The 25502-nt window shown below is 40.5% G+C and overlaps 1 protein-coding gene across 5 annotated transcripts in view; it reads right to left on the bottom strand.

Annotated features, from left to right (window-relative positions):
* Window positions 1-25502, bottom strand: part of tjp1a (tight junction protein 1a) — a 277102-nt gene that overhangs the window by 57490 nt on the left and 194110 nt on the right. For all 5 annotated transcript variants that reach the window (XM_043680310.1, XM_043680311.1, XM_043680312.1 and 2 more), the window contains 6 exons: window positions 21955-22057; window positions 14203-14494; window positions 9679-9782; window positions 8293-8461; window positions 7792-7939; window positions 101-261 (listed from right to left, as the gene is read on the bottom strand). In XM_043680310.1, coding sequence (XP_043536245.1) covers window positions 101-261; window positions 7792-7939; window positions 8293-8461; window positions 9679-9782; window positions 14203-14494; window positions 21955-22057 — 977 coding nt within the window. The remainder of the gene's footprint in view (window positions 1-100; window positions 262-7791; window positions 7940-8292; window positions 8462-9678; window positions 9783-14202; window positions 14495-21954; window positions 22058-25502) is intronic.

Here is a 25502-nt window from a genome sequence, read left to right as displayed (position 1 = left end):
AATTACACCTGCTAAACTCTCCAGCTGTCCCTTCTCCCAACAGTGCTTCTGAAAATAGCATAATTTCCTTCTGAACAATAATGATTTTTTTACAACAGACCTGGTAATGGAGGAACCTGTTTCTCTGTTCTCTCGTCAACAACTGCAGTCATAGGCTCTTCGACAGCTTTAGCTACAAACAACTCTTCGGTATTTTTCACTGGTGTGGACACAGCTCCAGCCTTGGGTCCTCTAATCACATCATCTTCACGAGATCTTTGACTAAACACAAATTTGAAAAGTTATCACTAGTTCACTTTTCAAACAAAGAAACTCTATGCATCTGGTGAGTACTCAGTGACATTGAAGCTTTGAATAACTTATTATAGTGTCATAAAACTATGGTTAAAAGGATTATGTCCTAGTCTTTTATCGAAGAAAGGTTTTTAAGACAGAAATGCCAAGATGTCCATTAAAAAATTGACAAGTTAACAGCTTGAGGGGCTTTGGGTTTCTTTTTAAAGTTAGAATAATAGAACCAGCCTGAATGGGTCTGGTCAAACTCTCACAGAACCCGAATTTTTAGTTTCTTAGTTTTGCTGGAAATCTCTTCTTGCTACAGTCTCGGAGTTCTCTTGAAGCATTTCCTCTTGGGCCAGAGTTGCATGTGAGACAATCTGTTTTGAATTTGCATTTTGCCAAGCATGAGTTTATGGGATGTAACTACTGTGATGAAGCTGCTCCTTTAACAAGGTTAGGTTGTCCTTGGTTTTTTTTCCCTTCAGGAGGTCGTAAAAACACAGGTTCCAAAAAGTCTGAGTTTGGATGAGTTTATGGGCTAATTTGTTTACAGCTAACAGATACTGCCTCAGGCACACGGCTTTCAAGTTACGAAAAAAAAGTTGTATAATGAAAGGGGAGTGGCCAGTTCTCCCAGCTCAGCTTTTCTCTGGTTTGGTTTTTTTGGTATGGAAACGCTGCTGGAATTCAGAAGCAAGCTCAGGCTGGTTCTCTCTCCAATTCCTACCTGTAAGGACTTGTATTTGATTTAACCTTTTGTGCCAAGGGATGTTTATGAGGATTGTTGCGAACAGCATCATTAGGTGGGATGATTGGTTTGGTTTTCTGATTAGTTATTTGGCATTCTGCTTCCTGCTCCTTGTGTTTCGTTCAGTAATCTTGTAAATAAATTCTGTTTTGTTTAAAACTAAGTGGTTTGACCAGCTGATTCTCTCCTGGAATACCCACTTTACACCAGAACAAGTGGTGGAGGCTAGTATAATTGCAACATTTAAAAGGCATCTGGATGGGTATATGAATAGGAAGAGTTTGGAGAGATATGGGCCGGGAGTTGGCAGGTGGGACTAGATTGGGTTGGGATATTCGGTCAGCATGGATGAGCAGACCAAAGAGTCTGTTTCCATGCTGTACATTTCTAGGACTTTAAAACAACTGGCACAGTTAGGGTCTGGGACACCTTCTTGAAACGTTTTGAGGGTTCTGGCCTGGTCTATAATACTATATTGGAACAGTTAATTAGTAACAGTTACTGTATCTATTATTCTGTTAAGTTCGCCAATAGAATTACAGCTCAGCCAATTCTTTTATTTCTTTGTTTTGATGTATTTTAACCACAGCTATGAATAAATTGTGTCTTACATAACATTGAGCAGTTTGGGCAATCGAATTGCATCTGGAACACAACATCTTAAAATTATCTTTCTAATAAAGAAAAAGGCAGGGTCTGGTCCATGACAAACGGGGGGCTCGTCAGAATCAAAATATCTAAGTCCGGGTTAGGCTTTGGATTATTGAACTCTCAGGCAGAGAGTGGCAAGTGTTACTGGTCTTAATTTCAGGAGGTGAATTCAGTTGGTTTACACAGGGTATAATTGTGTGGTAATGGCTCTTTCAGGCACTAAGAGGTTTCGGGAGGGGGGTGTGGAAGAAGTACTTCATGACTTTTATGGAAAAGGAGCAAAGCAAAACTTTTGGATGTAGCAAACAAGCTGGAATTGGGGTTTCCTATGTCTACAAGGAAAGGGGAGATAGTTGAGGCAATAATGCAGTATTTAGAATTGCCAGAAATGCCATTAGACTCTTTGGAAAATTAAATTCAATTGTTAAAATTAAATTGCAAATGCAGGAGCTTGAATGTGAAAGGGAAATTAAACAGACTGGATTACAATTTAAAGCCAAAGAAAAAGGAGAGACCAGAGCCCGAGACGAAAGGGAGCAACAGCAAGAGTCCCAGACGAAAAAGGAGCAAGAGGGAAAACCAGAGAAAGACAGACGAAAAGGAGAAACAGAGTTGTTGAACTTCAGAGATTGGAACGGAGAACTCACAGTCGACTTAAACTAAGGGTTATAGATATCAAATGAAAGAGTAGTAATGAGGACAGTGATGGAGAGCAATTCCATCATAGTCAACAGCCCAGTGGGGATCTGTTTAAATCTATCCAAGCGTTGCCTAAGTTCAATGAGAAGGATGTCGAAACCTTTTTCATTTCATTTGAGAAAGTGGTAAAACAAATTAAATGGACGGTGGCCATGTGGGTATTTTTGATCCAAACGAAAGTTGGTAGCAGAGCTACTGAAGTAATTGCATCACCATCAAACAGAGGTCTTTGGGGAGTACAACGAGGTGAAAAAATGCCATCGTATTATAAGAATTATATGTAGTATTATATGAACATGTACCAGAAGCCTACAGATAACATTTCAGGAACTTAAGGAGAGAACTTGGTCAAATGTATATTGAGTGTGAAAGAATCAAACAAAGAAAGAGGATAAAATTCATCAAATATATGACATTCTTAGACAATTATTGAGGAGGAGTTAAAAAATTCAGTTCACACAAGACAGAGGGCGGTGGTGGAGGGTTGCTTTTCAAACAGGAGGCCTGTGACCAGTGGTGTGCCACAAGGATCAGTGCTGGGTCCACTGCTTTGCCACTTTTATAAAGGATTTGGATGTGAATATAGGAGGTATAGTTAGTAAGTTTGCAGATGACACCAAAACTGGAGGTGTAATGGACAATGAAGAAGCTTATCTCTGATTACAACGGGATCTTGAGCAAATGGGCCAATGGGCTGAGGACAGGCAGTTGGAGTTTAATTTAGATAAATGGGAGGTGGCTGCATTTTGGGAAAGCAAATCAGGACAGAACTTATACATTTAATGGTAAGGTCCTAGGGAATGTTGCTGAACAAAGAGACCTTGGAGTGAAGATTCATAGCCCCTTGAAAGTAGAGTCGCAGGTAGATAGGTTAATGAAGGAGAAATTTGGCATGCTTTATTGGTCAGAGCACTGACTATAGGGGTTGGGAGGGCTTGTTGCAGATGTACAGGACATGGGTTAAGTCACTTTTGGAATATTGCATGCAATTCTGGTCTCCTTCCTATCGGAAGGATGCTGTGAAACTTGAAAGGGTTCACAAAAGGTTTACAAGGATGTTCTGGATGTAGATTTGCTCTCTGAACTGGAAGGTTCCCCAAGGAAACCCAAACATAGAAACAGAAAGCAGGTTACACCACTAGTGCTTCATTCGAAGGCTCACTGAAGATGTTACCGTATGGTGACGAAACGTCTGAAAGCGAACCTTCCAGCTCAGCGAGCAAACCTACATCCAGAACCTCAACTTGAACTACAAATCTTCTCAAAACTCGCTTATTGCCAGGATTGGAGGACTTGAGCTATAGGGAGGGGCTGCAACAGTTTTCCCTAGAGCGTCAGAGACTGAAGGGTGCCCTTATAGAGGCTTATAAAATCATGAGGGGCATGGATAACATAAACAAAGTCTTTTCCCCGAGTTGGGGCAGTCCAGAACTAGAGGGTTTAGGTTTAGGGTGAGAGGGGAAAGATATAAAAGGGACCTAAGGAGCAACTTTTTCACGCAGAGGGTGGTGCATGGATGGAAAGAGCTGCCAGAGGAAGTGATGGAGGCTGGTACAATTGCAACATTTAAGAGGCATTTGGATGGGTATATGAATAGGAAGGGTTTGGAGGGATGGAGGGATATGGGCCAAGTGTTGGCAAATGGGACTTAATTAGGCTGCTATGTCTGGTCAGCATGGACGAGTTGAACCGAAGGGTTTGTTTCCATGCTGTGTTTCTCTATGAAATAGTGAGAATTCACGTGGAAGAGCAGAGACTTAAAACTCCAAAATAAGCAGCAGAAATGGCAGATGATTGTGAGCTGATACATAAATCAAAAAAATTTGGCTTCTGACATCAATTTTGATCTGTGAGGGATAGAAATAGGGGGAGAGAGAAATCTTCAGGTGGTGAGAGAAAAGGAAATCTCACTGAAGATAGTTTGTCATATGAATTACCAGATGATGGTCAATTGCAAAGAAGGAAAACTTAAACCAAAATACAGAAATATTTTTGCTGGCCTGGACTGCATAGGGATGTGGTTGAATTTTGCTGGAGATGTCATGTGTGTCAAGTAATTGGAAAACCATAGGCAGTGATAAAACCAACACCCTTAATACCCATTCCTGCATTTGAGGAACCTTTTACAATGGTCTTTATTGATTGTGCCAGGAGCCCTACCTTAAACAATTTGCTGACCATAATGTTAGTTCTAGATTTCCAGAGGCCTTTCTATTATGCAGCATCATGGCTAAAAGGACTGTAGCAGAGGTACTCTTTTTTTTCCCACTAGATATAGAGTACCCTCAGAGATAAAACTGGATCAAGGGTCAACTTTTACAAAGAAGGATAACTTAGGAATAAAATAACTCAAACCCACTGTGTACCATTCACAATCGCAAGCAGCATTAGAATGGTGGCATCAAACTTTAAAAACTGCATTGAGGGCTTATAGTCAAGACTATTCAGAGGACTGGGATAAAGGAATTACATTTGTAATTTTTGTAATTAGGGATGCACCAAAAACACCAACCAAATTCAGTCCATTTGGATTAGTTTTTGGGAAATGAGGAGAGAGGACTACTGAAATTAAGGAAACATTGTTGTGGTTCTGTTCGCCGAGCTGGGAATTTGTGTTGCAGACGTTTCGTCCCCTGTCTAAGTGACATCCTCAGTGCTTGGGAGCCTCCTGTGAAGCGTTTCTGTGATCTTTCCTCCGGCATTTGTAGTGGTTTGAATCTGCCACTTCTGGTTGTCAGTTCCAGCTGTCCGTTGCAGTGGCCGGTATATTGGGTCCAGGTCGATGTGCTTATTGACTGAATCTGTGGATGAGTGCCATGCCTCTAGGAATTCAGAGAACAGCCAGGGAATTCCTAGAGGCATGGCACTCATCCACAGATTCAGTCAATAAGCACATCGATCTGGACCCAATATACCGGCCACTGCAACAGACAGCTGGAACTGACAACCGGAAGCGGCAGATTCAAACCACTACAAATGCCGGAGGAAAGATCACAGAAGCGCTTCACAGGAGGCTCCCAAGCACTGAGGATGTCACCTAGACAGGGGACGAAATGTCTGCAACACAAATTCCCAGCTCGGCGAACAGAACCACAACAATGAGCACCCGAGCTACAAATCTTTTCACAAACTTTAAGGAAACATTGGTGAGTCAGAGCTCAGATATCACATATTTGGACTATGCGCCAGCCATATTTTTGAGTACTATTTTTTTTACAACCCACTAGAACCTTTCCCAGATCCAGGGAGTTTTGGAAAATTCTAATCAATGGATCCACTGTCTCTGCTGCCATTTCCTTTATGACCCTAGGATGTAGGCCATTAGGGCTTGAGAACTTGTTCACCTTCAATCCTAAAGGTTTGCTCAGTACTTTTCCCCAGTGATGATTGTTTTAAGTTCCTCCCTTTCTACAATCTTTGTGGGTGCACCACCCCAATAACAGGTTATACAATGAAAACTGAAGTAAAACATTGAGTTAGTAACTTTGCCATTTGTATTCTTCATCATCAACTCTCCAGTCTCACTATCCAAGTGATCAGCATTCATCTTACCTACTCTCTTCCAGTTATGCAGTAAACCTTTTATTAACCAACCGTATGGAACCAGATTTGCGCCGATTGATCAAATGTTGCAGTTAATCAAGAGATCCACAAATAATAAATATAAAATCATACACTAAGATAATTGAAACATGATGCAGGAGGTATAAACATCACTGTTATGCTTTACTTATTGCATTAATCACTTAAATAATAATGCAACTTTGTATTAAACTTACCAGCAGACATCCTTCTCACTTGCATCCTCAACTGACTACTGAGACATCATGCTAATCCATTAAAAACTTTGGATATTTGAGTATTATTATTAAGTGTGCCAGCTAAAATAAAGTGTGCCAGTTAAAATAAATTTATCTTTACATTAGACAGCAAATTTGACCCAATGCCTGAATTATTATTGATCTGTTTTGTTTTCATTCAGCTTTCAAGCAAAATAGCCAACATTATCCTAACTTTCAGAACAGGAAGCATTGCAAAGGAAAAACACTGTCATTGTTTGTCAAACAAATTAATTTAGCTCTGCCAGCACAAAATATAGTTTGTGCCAGAAAGCACATGGGGACATTTTCCAAAGATACTTAGTGCTGTTTAATTATAGCTTCTGAAAATGGTTTGTACATTGATATAAAACCAACAATGACAAAACTACAAACTTAAACTGCAATTCAGCCATGTTAGCATTAGGTTGTCTTTCCGATGATACTGAAGAAAGAAGAAAGTGAACAAACGTTAATTTGTGTGATGTGAAGCAGCAGCCACACTGACGCTATCAAGCATGGCTCCTTGACAGAATCTGGGGGATCTTAACAAGTTATGTGAACCAACATGGCTGCTGCTACATATCACTGCATGTGCATACACTCTTAAATTAAGAATACTATTGGTATCAAGCCATTTTATTCTTCGGTAGACATGTAACAACATAAAATGTTATTTGCTGACTTGCACAAAGGCCTGAAATAACTGGAGTGTATTATTTAATATTTCAATATTATACCTTCAATGTTCACTCATTCTTTGTGCATTCATGTCATTCACTAAACAGTGCCAAAAATAATGCACTGTGTATGTGGTCAAAATTCTCACTGACAATCTAAATGGTAGGAAGCTAAAGCAATCAATATTTAGCTTTGTGCAGCATCCCAAATTTAACCTTTGTTAATATACATGCTAGGGTGACAAGAACCAAAGGACTCAAAAGTGGAACTCTATACCCACACAGAAGTATTGTGCCAATCCTGTAGAATGGAATTTGCTGTCAGGGGAGCTCAGAGAACACAACAAACCAAAAAAAAAACTGGACAGCTTAAGAAAAACCTGAAAATGACTTGTTGTTGACTCGAGTGCCAATAACCTGAAACACAGGGAGGCCTTTCAACTGCATGCAGCTGTTCTCACTGCTGTCTCTTATCCACCTAATTGATCACGTATCTAGCTCAATCCAATCTTTTTACAGAGGCAAACACATGCACATTAAGCATTTGGTAATAATATGACAATCCTTTCCACTTTCCTTTAAACTTTTAAATTATTTTAAGAGAAATGCGCTGCCTTCACACAGATTTCGAAGGTCTATCTAGCTGCCCAACAGAATTAAATTAGTTACTATCAAACCAGAGATAGTACAGACACAGTAAGAGAAATGATTAAAAGGATGATTTTTCCCCAGACCTTTGAATATCCAAACAGATTAGTAACTTTGCAGCTGTTATGGGTAGGTTAAAAAGTTATTGACTTGTTCTATGGTCTTACCATCTAGAATTTCATGTGAAGCAAAAGCTACAAAATATGTCCAAGAGCAGTGCAAACCTTGACGCAAGGTAAGGCCTCATTAAAAAGGGCAAAAAGCCTACCTCCCGTTACTGATGGGCTGTGGAGAATGGTGTGAATGGTCAGACCAGTCTGACCGTTTGTCTGGCGAACGTGAACGATTGCGTAGCCGTGGTCTTTCATTTGAACGGTTGGAATGATCAGATACCAATGAATGAATTTCTGAAATATCTAAACAAAATTCACAAATCATCTTGTTACTACAGGAAAAACTCAAAATACAAAAACTATTCACTGATTTCACAAAAACGTATTTCTACAATAAAACATTTAACTTGGGAAAATATTGAGTATCTTCACATCGTGCACACAGTAACTGTTCAAGTCCCAAAGAGAACAATTTGAATTCTATTAGGAACGAAGCTGACAATGAAAGCCTGACATTTCCTAGTACACGCTCAGTATTCCTCTGGTGAACAACTAAACACATTAAGTTTAGGCTCAGCATGTCACTTGCATTGAAAAGGTCTAAAAGGTAAGCAATTACACCACTGTCCTTGAAAGACTTTTAGTTCAAAACTTACCATCTCTTTCAGAAGCATTTGCAGAGGGAATGCTGTCATCCAAATCAGGCACGTTAAGGAGAGTGGCTCTCTCATCTCTCTGCACCACCATTTTAAGCTTCCCCTTTGACCTCTCAATTAGCTTCTTTGCATCTCCTAGTGACATGTTTTCTGTCACAGTACCATTGATCTATAACGGAACAAAAGAACCACAATAAGGAAGAAACTGGTGCCTGACCATAAATAGGTCTTCATCTGAAGGCAGCAGTCAGAGTGATACAATAGCTTCTTCTATGTACTAAAAATTAAAACAGTACTAACATTTTCTCATACAGCAAACATTCTCTTCCCCGTCAGCAGTCCCTACCCATTGTAGGGGAATGGTCTGGGAGGGTTGCGCTTCAGTGGGTCGGTGTGGACTTGTTGGGCCAAAGGGCCTGTTTCCACACTAAGTAATCTAATCTAATCATACCCTCAAATGTATCAACATTAACTTCAGTTATAGTAGTGCAAAACCCTCTACACCACAAGAATTGTTTAAATAGAGCCAAGATTAGAAAAACATTTGTCAATTAATTTAATAAAACAAGATTTTTTTTCTGTTGAGCTTGGACTGTTATGAACTATATTTTCAAGTTGAGAAAGGTTTGGTCAAAGTGCCCTTTAGTTGAATGAAACAGTGACAGCCCTTTAAACTGCCAGAGACTTCAGACACAAGTGTCTTCCCTAACTGGTAATCACTGCAGAAAGACTTCCAACGTGTTCAGATGAATGTGAATTCCAACATACTTTTTCTTTCTTCTGTTCTCTCACTCATCCCAGCTGGAGCACAAATTCTATGATCATCAGTCAACCTCCATTATCTTGCCCATTTCTCCATGTCAGAATAGACAATGAGAAGCAGTAAATTATTTCATTACAAACAGAATCCAATTCTGTTGTATCTACACTTGAATGCCATCAGGCATGACACAACTTTAATCCTAATTTAGAAATGAAGGCATATTCTGGATTCTCACCAGGTGCCTAGATGATGCCAACTTAGGAGACCAGAATTAGGGCATGAAACTTGCTTGAGCTACAGGGTTCAGCTATGTACTGAATAAATTCATGTTGCCATCAAGAACACCTATTGCTTTAGATGTTCTCTAAACAATAAAAGCGCTGGATTCCTTATCAAATGACATATATTTAAATATTATCGAACTGGCATTTATGGGACAATTACAAAATTGTTTCACGTTATTTTCATCCGAAAGAGCAGTAAACAGCCGGGATCAAAGCCTCCCTGTCGAACCACTTGAACACTGACTAGATAATGCATTTTCAAAATCAAGGTTTGGTGTCAAATCTGAAGAGGAGGGACATTTTCATGTTTTTAAGATGGGAACTAGAAAAGTGACCAACCTTCAATACTACATCTCCCTCATGAATGTTGCCGTCCTTGGCAGCCAGCCCCTCTGATGAAATCTCCTTTACAAAAATGTGGCTTGCTAATCGCAGACCGTACTCTGAAAAACAACTGACAGTTACTGACAAAGGAAATTGACATTGGACAGAAAATTGTACTTTGCTCCATGGAACAGGATATTCCAAGGCAGAAATTCTTCAGATAAACAGTTTCAAAACACCATGAATCAAAATCAAATTTTGCAGGCATCATTACCATTAAATTGTCTCTTATCTGTTTAGATCAAGCCATCTTCTCTTCACATTTTTCACTGAGCACAAATAGCAATGTCATGAAGAGGCAGATGCTTGCTTGTGCAATACTAGCAATACTAAAGCAAGTGCCAGCACAGCTTTTGTAATTTAGTAATCAACATCTGCATCTCCAACTTTCAGACATCTACTAAACAATTTATTTATTTGTCACTTGAATGATATGCTAAAATTCCAGCAGAGCAGAGGTTAAACATAAACCTTTGACCACCTGAGCCGCTCCCCCTATACAAAAAGGGAAGTGTTGCAAAAAGGACATAAGGCGCCTACAAAGGGATATAGATCTAGCAAATGGAACATGATGTAAGAAATTGTTCACACTGGCAGAAAAAATATTTAAAATAACATTGTCCAAAAGATGACATGTTGCAGAGCTCTGAATCCAAAAAGTTCTGGATGTATTACAGAAGGTTAGAATGCAGATACAGCAAGTAGTCAGGAAAGCTAATATATGAATTGAATACAGCAGTAGGGAGGTTATGCTTCAATTATATAGAACATTATTGAAACCACATCTGGTGTACAACACTGATGACCATATTTTCAGAAGGTTGTTAATGCATTCAAAGGTGTTCAGAGAAGAAGGTTTATTCAATTTATACTTGAAATGAGTGGATTGCCTTATGAGCAAAGACTAGACAAGTGGGCCTGTACATTGAGAGTCAGAGGTGACATAACTGAAACTTAGTATCCTGAAGATTAATTGGGTGGATGTCAAAAGGATGGTTCCTGTTGTGGGAGACTCCACATCTCGGGGTCATAGATTAAGAATAAGGGAGTGTCCATTTAAGACCAGTGAAGAAATTTTTTTTCCCTCTGAGGGTTGACTGTCCTTGGAATTCCTCAAAAGGCAGTGGATGCACAACCCTTAAATATTCTAAAGAAAGAGAGAGAGACAGATTTTTGATTACCAAGAGAATGAAAGATTATCAGGGATATGCAGGAATGTAGAGTTAAGGTTAAAATCAGATCAGTCATGACTTATTGAATGTCGGAGCAGGCTTGAAGTGAGAAGTTGCCTACTCCTTTTCCTTATTTGAATGTTGATTTGCACCGACGTGCTATCAAGGTCATGAAGAACAGAGCATCCGGCAGAGCTCAGAACACAATGAAGAAAAACAAAAACTTGGGTTATGTTGCTGAAATGGTGAACAGTTGTTGTAACTCATGATAAAAGCTCACACACAAAGACAAACTTTGATAAATACCAAGATCAACAGATAGCTATGGAACCACGTACAAACAAGAAGCCAGCAACTTACACACCTTTCTGAATTTTCTATTTTAAAAAACCCAAAACCAAATAGTAGGAACAGATTTCAAACTAAAATATTACTTTTTTTTAAAAAAAAAAAGGACCAAACGTTGCAGCAGCTGACAGTTCACGTGTGTACCTCATACCAGAGACCTGGGTCCTTTCGACATAACCAGTTAGAATCATAGAATTCCTACAGTGTGAAAACAGGCTATTTGGCCCAACAAGTTCACAATGACCCTCCAAAGAGTATTCCACCCCGATCAATTCCCTTACCTTATTATTCCAAATTTCCACTGACGAATGCACCAACTACACATCCTTGAATATTATGGGCAATTTAACATGGTCAATTCACCTAACCTGCACATCTTTGGATTGTGGGGGAAACCGGAGAACCCGGAAGAAACCCATGCAGATATGGGGAGAATGTGCAAATTCCACACAATTCAGTTGCCAGAGACTGGATTTGGCGCTGTGATGCAACAGTGCTAACCACTGAGCCACTGTGCTACCCAGTTCTAAGCCTTTAATTTGCTAGTGCAATATATTTATATTGCAGTTTATATATCAGTTTATAATAAGGATGGATAATGAATAAATTTCAATATTTGTGAATGCAATTGTGACTTGTAGATTGATCCCTGCCAACTCTCTAACGGCTAAACTACATGATTTGCATTAACTTCAGAGAAGGTATTGTGAAATAACAAAAAAATTTAGAAATTTATGGACACCATTCTCAATCTACAGCAAAATGGCTATCAGAGCAGAACTTCACATTTGCAATTGCTCAACTGTAATCTTCAGCACTGCACTTAAACTCTCACTCTTAACTTTTTCACTGCCATAATGGACTCTGACCAACGTCAAAAACAAACAAAACAAAAATCAACCACGGAGCAGACTGAACCCTGTTTGCACCATTCTGCTCCCATAGGCAAAGTAGGAAACCACTTTAAAAATAAAGAACCATCTATCTCAGGAAGCATGCTGACCACAAAGTGGAGCCCTGCATAAAAGCTTTTTCTTAATAACCTACAATTTTGTGACCATCCTGTTTGATATGAGTATCCAACTGTACTGCATTGAATTGTCCCATTCTCTAAACCTTTGACCACTTGAGCGGCTCCCCTGTGTCAGGTGACAGTGCAGGGGTCCTACAGTTTAGATTTTTACTTTTGACCACTCTTGGGTATTTAGCCAGCATATCAGTTTCCACTGCCTCACACTAATCAACGCTCTCCCATCAGAAAAGCACTAGTTTGCATCTCAGCCTGAAGTTACCAGTGATTTTTGAATACCGCATCATACATTCAGCATGTATTATTATGAAGATGTAGGTGTTCTGTACTCGAAAGTTAAAAGCTAGCAGAACTACCTGACAGCCTGTTTGGAACAAGATATAATGTGATCTTTCGTCCAACAACTAGTACAGCTGGTTATCTGGAGACAACAAAAACAAATTTGAATTGGGACAGTTCAAACTATACCCCCCAAAAAAACTAAACACTAATCAAGTTTGAATTTAGTATATTGACAATATTAAAAACCAATGACACAATCCAATGCTGTGGGGTATAAGACCGGGAAAAATTGAACAGTTGAGAAAGAACAGCCAATAGGTCAACAGATGTAGACTGCTCATCAGAAGTGTCTGAGAAGTACCTGTCTGGAGAAGGAGTTTATACAGAGAAAAACATCAACCTGGAGAGCAAGTCTGCAAAGAGAAGATTCGACAGCTGGCTGGTTTTTAAATTGGAATTTTTCAGTAAATGTTAAATCGGGGTTTTTTTTAGACTATTATTTTAGAAGGGAAAATAAAAGATAGGTTAGAGGAAGGAGTTATAAATAGCTGTTAGTTAATTATTCGCTGTTATACTTTAAGAAATAAAGTGGTTACTTTTACTTTAACTAGTTTTTGGCCCCGAAGTTTCACAGATTACTGCACGAGATAAATCTTTTCTGTGTTGCAGGTTTAAATTAAGCAGGAGAGTTTACCCTATGATATAACATTTGATATCCCGGACGAGGCCCCAACTGTTGTGTCATGGAGTAATTCTTTTTAAAAAAGTAAAACCTGTCGAATCTTCTCTTTGCAGATTTGCTCTCCAGGTTGGTGTCAATGTTTTTCTCTGTGCAAGTTCCTTCTCTAGACAGGTTCCTCTCAGACAGTTCTGACTAGGAGTCTACATCTGTTGATCTTCCTCTCAACTGTTCAATTTTTCCCAGTCTTATACCCCCACAGCATCAGGTTGTGTCACTGGCTTTTAATATTGTCAATATACTAAATTCAAACTTGATGGAGTTTGGTTTTTTTTTTGGATATCATTTAAACAGATTGGCCCAATTCAAATTTGTTTTTGTTGCCTCCAGGCAACCAGCTACACTCACTGCGGGACCAGAAGGTTACATTATATCTTGTTCAAAACACTCGGTGTTGTCAGGTAATTCTGCTAGCTTTTGACTTTAAGGGTACAGTACACCAACATCTGCATAAGCATGAATGAAGATGGTGAATTCTGGAAGATATTCTTGAAAAAAAAAATTAAGCCACACAGAATTCTGCTGATATCTGCTACATAAAGAGTTTCCAGCAATAGTCCCTGGATAGAGGGCAGCTAACCATGATTTCTCCACTGAGCACCATACTGTGCTCATGTGAGAGCTCTGGAGGATAATTATCATTTTGCTCAAGTAATGCTACAATGGTAAGAGATTATACTGAGCACCTATCGCTTATCACTAGCAGAAAAGTGTTAAACATACATACATAAACACCTTGACCAATGACCAGCTTAACAGTGATACTTCATAGTTAGAAGTATTTTATTTTCTCAAGTTTGGTTTAACTGGAGAAATGAGCAATTTTGGCCATAAACATCACATAAATCTGTTCAATCTCAATTTAAGATAATTATCTAACCTTTTGCATTTTCCTGATCAACACTCACCTTCACTCTTCCTAGATTTGACCAATGTCACTTTGATGGGTTTTGGTGGAAGATTTGATGACACTGATCGTCGTTCTGATCTTGGTGACAAGCTTCTCTCTCTGCTCCCTTCTCTCCTCCCAATGCTCCTCTCACTCCGCCTCCCACTGTAGGGACTTGGTCCACTTCTTCCACTTTTTCGATCGTACACTTCCTCTTCCTCATAACTGTCATCCTCAGGTTCTGAAATGGGCTGACGGTCTGGCTCCGGTCTTGAGACTGGCATCTGAATTTTTCGTTTTCTCCTAATTGTCTGAGAACATTAAAAAGTATAGCATCAGTTGACAGATCAAGAGTTCTTACTTTGCCTACTCTTACAGATTTCCATTGAAATGTGTTCAGCGGATAGTGCTCTTGACTTTAAGTCAGGGGATGTGGATTCAAGTCCCACTCTAAACATTTAACCAAATGATCCATATTGGCACTCCAGTTCAGTACTGAGAGAGAGTGCTGCAATGTTACTGCAATCATCTTTTGGATGAGATGTTAAGCTGAGCAGGGCAGTTGTTCCTGTTGTTCTGACCAACATTTGTGTGTCAATATGCACTCAAAAGCAGATGTAGTTGTCTGTCTCACTGCATGGAAACCTACAGCAGTGTTTCCTATAGTGACTAAACTGCAAAAACATGTTATCAGCTGTAAAACAATTTGCTGTTCTGAGGTAGTAATGGTAATACATAAATAGAACTGCAATTGACAATGTTTCCAATCATGATAAAGGAAACACTCTCATTTGAAAGATTTGAATACTTTTTACACCAGAGTTGAGGTGGAGAAAATTTCATTTGGGCTATTTGTGCCTTTCATCTACTAGTAAGGTACTAAGATTCCATACCAAGGTACCCTTGTACCTAAGATGGCACCTTAAGTGATGATTTGTAAACTTTTCACTGTACTCCTGCGACTACACGCAACAATAAATGTAAATTCAATTCAGTAAGGCTATTTCACTCATGCACAATGCTGGGAAACTGAATGCCAACTATTTCAGGCAAGGTGAAACTTTAATAATTCCCAATGAATTACAATTTGAGGCTTTCTCTATGCATGACATTGAGATATTAAAGAGTTCATTTGCTCTGTTGACCTTCAGGAAATTCTATGTCCCGAGGCTAGGATGGGATGTCTCTGATTTGCAGGTAGTCTGTAAGGAAATCACATCCCATCTCTTGGCATTCAAATCCATTTTGCATGGCCAAATTATTCAAAAGCCAGTTACATTGTCATATCCTATAATTTACATTTTCATCCGCTATTCAGAAGTCAATAAGAACATTACAGTTGGAATTTGACTACTGCCCAATAGTTACAAAAAAAGATTGACGACTGATTTGACCATTATGGAATGATTTGCATTACATTGTTTCTCAGGTGAAGTAGTCATTGCATTGTGCCTTGAAAGGCATGTGACTGTGGGGGTTGTCTTGTAGACATTACTAACTGTGATGCAAAGATTTTGTATAAAGGAAGGACTGTTTCCTTGGTTCAGGGAGAGCTTTTGCCACAACCCCATTAGCCCTGCAAGGTGTGTTAAAGGTTCCTCCAGAAAGCTTGTACTGTGTTTAATAAATTTGGTTGTTGTTCACAGAAGTTGACATTGCAGTTGCATCAAGTGCGTAAAGAACTTCAGAAAAAAAAACTTAACAGCACGAACCACATGGCATGCTCACGTAAGGCAAAGGGCAGTGGAATTTGCCTCCTAATCAACACCCCCGGTGCTCAGAAGTGGTGACCCTGGCAGATCACTGCTCACAGGACCTAGAGTATCCATACTGAAACACCATCCTTATTACTGCCACGAGAGTTCACCTCTGCCATCCTAACAGCAGTCAACATACCACCCCATGCAAAAGTGAAGGCTGGTCTGGATGAAATTTACACCCTGACAAATGCACTTGAGGGTTCATTCATTGCAGCTGGTGACTTCAATCAGGCAAACCTCAAGAGAGTGCTATCAAAATACATCTCTTACCAGAGGATCGCACATTCTTAATTATTGTTACACAACCAAAGATGCCTATCGTTCCACACTTTGGAAAATCAGATCACAATGCTGTGTTCCGCCTCCCACTTTGCAAGCAGAAGTTGAAATGTGAGGACCCAGTACAGAAAGTAGTACAGCGCTGGTCTGAGGCAGAAGAGGAGCTTCTGCAGGACTGCATGGAATTGGTGGACTGGTCCACATGAGAACTCTATTGCAATGAGAATGCTAGGCAAAGGTGAGGACTGCAGATGCTGGAGATCAGAGTCAAGATTAGAGTGGTGCTGGAAAAGCACAGCAGGTCAGACAGCATCAGAGGACTAGGATAATCGACGTTTCGGGGTCCTGAAGGGGATGGGCACATTAGAAATGTGGAACTTATTCAAGGAAAAGCTCCTGTGTGTCCTAGAAAATTATGTACCTGTCAGGCAGGGAGGAAGCTGTAGCGTGCGGGAGCAGTGGTTTACGAAGGAAGTGAAATCTCTGGTCAAGAGGAAGAAGGCGGCTTATGTTAGGATGAGATGTGAAGGCTCAGTTAGGGCGCTTGAGGGTTACAAGGTAGCCAGGAAAGACCTAAAGAGAGAGCTCAGAAGAGCCTGGAGGAGACATGAGAAGTTGTTGGCAGATAGGATCAGGGTAAACCCTAAGGTTTTCTATAGGTATTTAAGGAATAAACGAATGATGAGTGTAAGATTAGGGCCAATCAAGGATAGTAGTGGGAAGTTGTGTGTGGAGTCAGAGGAGATAGGGGAAGCACTAAATGAATATTTTTCGACAGTATTCATTCTAGAAAACGACAATGTTGTCGAGGAGAATACTGAGATACAGGCTACTAGACTAGGTGGGATTGAGGTTCACAAGGAAGAGGTATTAGAAATGTTGCAGAGTGTGAAAATAGTAAGTCCCCTGGGCTGGATGGGATCCTCTGGGAAGCCAGGGAGGAGATTGCTGAGCCTTTGGCATTGATCTTTAAATCATCATTGTGTACAGGAATAGTGCCAGAAGACTGGAGGATAGCAAATGTGGTTCCCCTGTTCAAGAAGGGGAATAGAGACAACCCTGGTAATTATAGACCAATGAGTCTTACTTCAGTTGTTGGTAAAAAGTGTTGGAAAAGGTTATAAGAGATAGGATTTATAATCATCTAGAAAAGAATAATTTGATTAGGGATAGTCAGCACGGTTTTGTGAAGGGTAGGTCGTGCCTCACAAAACTTATTGCGTTCTTTGAGAAGGTGACCAAACAGGTAGATGAGAGTAAATCGGTTGATGTGGTGTATATGGATCTCAGCAAGGCATTTGATAAGGTTCCCCACAGTAGCCTATTGTACAAAAAGCAGAGGAATGGGATTGTGGGAGATATAGCAGTTTGGATCAATAATTAGTGAGCTGAAAGACGACAGTGGGTGGTGCTTGATGGGAAATGTTCGTCCTGGAGTCCAGTTACTAGCGGTTACTGCAAGAGTCGGTGTTGGGTCCACTGCTGTACGTCATTTCTGTAAACGACCTGGATGAGGGCGTAGAAGGGTGGGTTAGTAAATTTGCAAACGACACGAAGGTTGGTGGAGTTGTGGATAGTGACGAAGGATGTTGTGGGTTACAGAGAGACATAGATAAGCTGCACAGCTGGGCTGAGAGGTGGCAAACGGAGTTTAATGCGGACAAGTGTGAGGTGATTCACTTTGGTCAGAGTAACCGGAATGCAAAGTACTAATGGTAAGGGCTAATGGTAAGATTCTTGGTAGCGTAGATGAGCAGAGAGATCTCTGTGTCCATGTACACAGATCCTTGAAAGTTGCCACCCAGGCTGACAGGGTTGTTAAGGAGGCACACAGTGTTTTAGCTTTTATGAATAGAGGGACCAAGTTCCAGAACCATGAGGTTATGCTGCAGCTGTACAAAACTCTGGTGCGGCCACACTTGGAATACTGTGTACAGTTCTGGTCACCGCATTATAAGGATGTGGAAGCTTTGGAAAGGGTGCAAAGGAGATTTACTAGGATGTTGCCTGGTATGGAGGGAAGGTCTTACGATGAAAGGCTGAGGGACTTGAGGCTGTTTTCGTTAGAGAGAAGGTGGCTGAGGTGACTTAATAGAGACATAAGATAATCAGAGGGTTAGATAGGGTGGATAGGGACAGCCTTTTTCCAGCGATGGTGATGGCGAGCACGAGGGGGCATAGCTATAAATTGAGGGGTGATAGATATAGGGCAGATGTCAGAGGTAGTTTCTTTACTCAGTAGTAAGGGTATGGAATGCTTTGCCTGCAACGGTAGTAGATTCATCAACTTTAAGTACATTTAAGTCGTCATTGGACGAGCACATGAACGTACATGGAATAGTGTAGATTAGATGGGCTTCAGATTGGTATAACAGGTTGGCGCAACATCGAGGGCCGAAGGGCCTGTACTGCGCTGTAATGTTCTATAAATCAGGAAATCTACGGCCTACTGAAGACTCGGCATGCGGTGCCCAAGTCAGACGACCTGGACATTTACAGGAAATGTGTAAAGCCATTAGAGATACCAAGAGGCGAACCGGACTAAATTTGAATCCCAAACTAATCATACAAACACCTGTCATCTGTGGAAAGGCCTACACAACATAACAGGCTGCAAAATGAAGCAGAACAGCAGACAAAAACGCATCCTGTCCTAATGTGTTCAAGTCATTTTACTGAGTTTGAATATAATGTTCGTGAAATGGTGTCACTGCCCAGATAGCCTCAGATGCACCTGTTCCTTCTGTCATCACTGCAGACATCCATGGGTTCACTCAATAGTGAACGCACAGAAAGCAAGTGGCTCGGATAGAGTACCTGGCTGTGCACTCAGATCCTGCGTGGACCAAACGATCAGAGTATTTGCTGACATCTTTAACCTCTTCTTCTTACAATTTGAAGATCCCATCTGCTTCAAGACCACCAACATCATCCCATACTAAAGAAAACACATGCAATGTGCCTCCATGTCTACTGCCAGGGCCTCTGACCTCCATAATCATGAAGTATTTGAAAGGTTTGTCATGGCTCAAATCAACTCTCAACTCCCAGCCTGACTCGATCCATTACAATTTGCCTACGGGTCCAACAGATCATTGGCAGACACCATCTCCCTAGCCCTACACTCATCCTTAGAACATCTGGATAATAAGGATATCCATGTCAGGCTTCTACTATTGACCACAGCTCCACCTTCAACTTCAGAATCCCAACCAAACTCTGAGGCCTAGATCTCTGCTCCGCCCTTAGCAACTGGATCCTCACTTTCCTGACCCACAAACCACAAGCAAAGAATGGCAACAGTATCTCCTCCATGACAATCCTTAACACTCGCATCCCACATACTTAGCCACTTACAGTACTCTCTATACACTCCTGACTGTGTAGCCAAAGTTAACCCAAACTCCATCTACAAGTTCTTTTACGACACCATCATTGTAGGCCAGATATCAAACAATGACATTACTGAATGCAGGAATGAGACAGAGTGCTTGGTGATGTGGTGCAAAGACAACAATCTCTCAGTCAATGTCAGCAAAATGAAAGATCGACTTCAGGAAGCAAGGAGGAAGGCATGCCTCTAACTACATCAATGGAGCTGAGGCAAAAATGGTCAATAGCATCAAGTTCTGATCACCAATAATCTGTCCTGGACCACACATGTTGATGAGACGGTCAAGGCGGCACAAAAATGTCTCTACTTCCACAGGAGGCTAAGGAAATTTGGCATGTCCATAAGGACTCTCATCAGCTTTTATAAATATACCATAGACAGCATTCTACCTGGATGCATCATAGCTTGCTATAGCAACTGTTCTGCCCTGGATCATAAGAAACGACACAGTTGTGAATACAGCCCGCACTTTTAGGCAGGAGTGTAGTGCTGGAAAAGCACTGCAGGTCAGGCAGCATCTGAGGAGCAGGAGAATTGACATTTCGGGCGTAAGCCCTTCATCAGGAATCTTATGCCCGAAACATCAATTCTCCTGCTCCTCAAATGCTGCCTGATCTGCTGTGCTTTTCCAGCACTACACGCTCAACTCTGATCTTCAGCATCTGCAGTCTTCACTTGCACTGCACTATCAGGCGAGCCAATTTACACTTCACGATACCTTGGTAAAACAGCCAACATGAAAGACCCTTCCTACCCCAGTTATATTCTGTTCCAACCTCTTCTGTCAGGCAGTACATACAAAAGCTTAAACACATGCTAACAGATTCAAGAACAGTTTCTTCCCTGTTGTTGTTAGACTTCTGAACTGACCTCTCAAATTTCAAATCTCATGTTGACCTTGCTCTTGATTTCACTCAAAGATCATAGGATGATTGAACAGTGTGTTATGATCTGCCTGTACTGCATGCAAAACAAGCCTTTTCACTTTACTTGGGTACACATGACAAAGATTAATGAAACCAATGAAGAACAACCTGTACTGGGCTGTGATGAATACTGTTGCCAATGCAGGGAGGTAGTGACATAGTTGGGATAATAGTTACCTTAAAAAGATCATTGTACCGTATACATTATTCAAGCTCACAAATGGACAGGAATGTGATGTTTACCTCAAATTACCCTGGAAAGGTGAGATGTTTCAAAACATGAGTAAGTGAAACAGTAATTTCACCCTGCTATACTGCAACAGCAACATGAACGCATTCTTCACAAACAGAATACTGCAATCAAGCCAAAAAAACACACTGCCTAACATACTAATGATTAATGTGATTTGAGAGTTGCATTGTCAGTGCAATGCCAAGCTTGCAGGGTGTAAATTTGAGGCTGGAGGATCAGTGTGTTCTTTCACTGTTTGCAACAGCTTACGCTTATAAAACTCAGAACGTAGTGTCCTCCATCAGATGTGATTTTGAGTTGGACAGCCTTGACTGTGTTAAGAGTTACACTAACAACCAATTTTAGATCAAGTCTGGCTCACTTGCACATGCTAGAAGCAATCTGTCCTGACTTTTGAAGACAGAAAGAACAAGAACAAGAACATGCAGTGCATCTTTTTCAACTAACAAGAGTTTAGGGAACTGCCATTCCCTGGTGCACTCCTCGTAGACCTTGTGCTTTGATCAAAATCAAAACGCCTGGTTTGAAATTGAGGTTGAGCAGTTAACTGTTAGCTGGTGCACTCTTCATAGCAATGCCTTTACCAATCAATCAGTATCCTCCACTCAATAGTATAAACTGCTGTTCCCTTGAGATTTGGCATTCTCGTGATTCTGTCAAGTGCAGAACTAAAAGCTTTGACAGCATTTGTTTAAGCAATGCTCTTATTCTGTCCTTTCAAGCCTCCATATAAACATTCTTGCAACTTCAGCATTTATATTGTTAACCTATCCTTTTGCACTCATGACCTTTGTTTGCATTTGCTCCAAAGAGATAATCCCCTGAACTAAACAGCTCTTGTTTAAGTTGATTGTTTCGTATAATTGCAATACAAATGCTTGGAGTTCAGCGAATTAGGTTTACATAGTACTACACCCCATGTAGTGTCTGCACTTCCATACTTCCTATTGGGACAGGACTGTTAAATGAAGATGTTGTGACATGTGAAACAGGCAACAACATAATTCCAATATTATGATCTACAATTCCAATAAAATTGATGAAAAATACACATATTAGCAAATGTATCTAATAATGCTTCCCATTGTCTGTTAAATGCAGTGACAGCTTTCACTAAATCGATTGTCTGAACAGAATTAAACTTTGTAACTTTACTTACAATTTTTGCATTCTTTCCACTTTTCCGTAGCTGCTGGACAGCAAAAGCATGTTCAACATTATCCATTGAAACTCCATTAACCATCGCGACCCGATCATTCTCACTGCCAAAACAAAAACATATGAACTGACACAAACAGCACTTAACAAACCACTGCATAGGTAAAGGTTGACAAATATAACTTCTTCCATTTGCTTCTCATGCACACCTGAACAGAGGATTTTGGGTTTTTTTTCCCCATTACCATTGCAAACAGGGAAAGCGCTTTTAACATTGGACTTCTCACAGTCAACCTTCATTTTGTTCAATGGAAGTCTTCGGTCATTTTGCAGTTAAATGAGCCAAGTTAGCATTCACAGATGAAACAAAACCTCCCTTGATCCAATCCAAGCATTCTTTTTAAAAATTATTGCATGTAGTGTTACCAGAGGGAGTTTTATTGCAAATCCAACCCAAAATAGTGATACGCTTTATAACTTTAATGCAGAGATGGCCCATTTGCCAAGAAAGTTAATGACAAAAGCTGTCCATTAAATAAGCAATGCTAGTTTACAGCAGATTTGCTTAACTTCAAATTATTGCTTATACTTAAGAGAGTCTCCTCTGTATTATAAATGTTTTAATTTAACATCAGAACAGGAATAGGCCAGTCAGCCAGCTGAACCTGCACCATCATTTGATATGATCATCGTTGATTGAATTACTTCAATGCCTTTACCCACCTCATCCCCCCATAGCCCTGTACACTATTCGTAATCAGAAATTTATCAATCTATCAATCCTTACTTTAAATATATTCAAATATGGGGCTTGAAACTCTGCACAATACTCCTAATGTGGCCTGACCAGAGCCTTATGAAGCCTCAAATGGACATCCATGCTTTTTATATTCGCGCCATATTGAGCTTCCAAAGCCCTAAGTGGTAGAGAATGCGCAAGATTCGCAACCTTCTGCACATCACAGACCTAAAATGACACTCCCTGCCCCAACTCTTATTTTTGAATTGTGCCCACTGGTTCTAACTTCCCAACATCTTACCTTCATCCACCTTGCATCATGATTCGGAGACACTGATGATGGACTGGGGTGTACAAAGTTAAAAATCGCACAACACCAGGCTATAGTCCAACAGGTTTATTTGGAAACACTAGCTTTCAGAGCATTGTTCCTTCACCAGGTGGTTGTGGAGAAGATTGTAAACCTTTGCTATAAATTCTGTGTTTTACAATGTGATGTAACTGAAATTATATATTGAAAAAGACCTGGTTTGTTTAAGTTTTTCATCTTTCAGAATGACCATGGTGGTTTCAGTTCTTTCATATGTAAATCACAATTTTTTTTTTTAAAAAGTTACATTCTCAACTGACCTTTAACAATTGGTGTCATGTCAGCCCAGATAATGTATTGAAGGTGTTAACTCCCTATGAGAGGCTGTCCACAATGGTCAGACTGATTCTAATCTAAAAAATGGATTTATAGAATCTCACATGGATTCATGCAGTTTTTGAGGAAAGTAAAATGTAATTCTACAAGTACAAAGTACAACTTATATGCTTATGTGTGCATTTGCGTGCGATGATGGTGGTGGTTGTGGGGGGGGTTTATGAGTGTCTGTGAGAGGGTGAGAGCATGTGCAAAGGGGTTTAGTCTGTGAGAGGGTGCGCGTGAAAGCGCGTGTGTGCGCGAGTCCATCTGTCTGGGAGTGTGTATAGTGCAATGGGGTCACCTGGAGTGTGGCATGAACCAAAGGTCATGGTTGAGGCCATCCCCATGGGTACCGAAGTAAAATTACATTTTGCTTTGCTCAAAAACTGCATGAATCCGTGTAAGATTCTGTAAATCCGTTTTTTTAGATTAGAATCTGTGTGACCATTGTGGACAGCCTCACACAGGGAGTTAACACCTTCAATACATTATTTGGGCCAACATGACACCAATTGTTGACGTTCACTTGAGAATGTAACTTTAAAAAAAATTTTGTGATTTACATATAAAAGAACGAAAACCACCATGGTCATTCTAAAAGATGAGAGACTTAAACAAGCCAGGTCTTTTTCAATATATAATTTCAGTTACATCACATTGTAAACCTTTGCTATAAATTCTGTGTCTTACAATCTTATCCCCCACAACCACCTGATGAAGGAGCAGTGCTCCGAAAGCTAGTGCTTCCAAATAAACCTGTTGGACTAGAACCTGGTGTTGTGTGATTTTTAAACTTTGTCCACCTTGCGTGTCTCTTTTAAATATTGGTACATTTTAATGAGATTACCTCCCTCTCTTTGAAACTCTAGAATATACAGGCCTGGTTTGCCCAATGTCTTTTCAGAGGATAGTCCCGCCATCTTAGGAACAAGTCTCACGAACTACTGTTGCACTTCGAAAGTAATGACACCTTTTCTGAGATAAGGAGAACAAAGCATGGAGAGAAGCTTGGCTTGTCTGGCAGAAAGCAGAGGGTGGGGATAAAAGGGTTTTTCTCAGGATGGTAGCCAGTGACAAGTGGTGTTCCGCAAGGTCCAGTATTGGGACCACAACTTTTCACGTTATACATTAACAATCTAGATGAAGGAATTGAGGGCATTCTGGCTAAGTTTGCAGACAATACAAAGATAGGTAGTGGGACAGATAGTATTGAGGAGGCAGGGAAGCTGCAGGAGGATTTGAATAGGTTAGGAGAGTGGGCAAAGAAGTGACAGATGGAAAACAACATTAGAAAGTGAGACAATATACTGACCTTGGAGCATGTTCAAAGGAGGTTCCTGAGAATGATCCCAGGGATGAAAAGCTGAACATATGAGGAACATTTGAGGACTCTGGGTCTATACTCTATGCAGTTTAGAAGGACAAGGTGGGATCTGACTGAAACTTACAAAATCCTGAATGGCCTGGACAGGGTGGACGTTGGGAAGATGTTTCCATTGGTATGATAGACTAGGAGCAGAGGGCACAGCCTTCAAGTAAAGGGAAGACCCTTTAGAACGGAGATAAGGAGAAACTTCTTCAACCAGAGTTCATGGTCATGGAAGGCTGTGGAGGCCATGTCATTGAATATATTTAAGACTGAGATAGATAGGTGCTTGATTTTCAAGGAGATCAAGGGTTACAGAGAGAAGGCAGGAGGATGGATTTGGGAAACCCAGCAGCTACGGCTGAATGACAGCGCAGAATTGATGGGCTGAACAGCCTAATAAAATCTAGGAGCAGGAGGCGGCCATCCAAGCCCTTCGAGTCTGCTCCACCATTCAGTAAGATCATGGCTGGTCTTTTCAGATCCACTTACCCACGCTCTCACCATGTCACTTAACTCCCTTGTTGTTCAAAAAAAATCTACTTGAGCTTTAAAAACATTTACTTAAGTAGCATCAACTACTTCACTGGGAAAGTAGTTCCCTAGATTAACATCCCTCTGGGTGAAGAAGTTCTTTCTCAATTCAGTCCTAAATCTGCTCCCTCTAACCTCGAGGCTGTGCCCTCTTGACCTAGCTTCACCTGCCAGTGGAAACACCCTCTCTACTTCTATCTTATCTATTCCCTTCATAGTTTC

Source organism: Chiloscyllium plagiosum, chromosome 40, assembly GCF_004010195.1.
Source record: "Chiloscyllium plagiosum isolate BGI_BamShark_2017 chromosome 40, ASM401019v2, whole genome shotgun sequence".
Classification (NCBI taxonomy): domain Eukaryota; kingdom Metazoa; phylum Chordata; class Chondrichthyes; order Orectolobiformes; family Hemiscylliidae; genus Chiloscyllium; species Chiloscyllium plagiosum.
The sequence above is the reverse complement of the archived record's forward strand: the minus strand, read 5'-3'. Positions and strand labels throughout refer to the sequence as shown.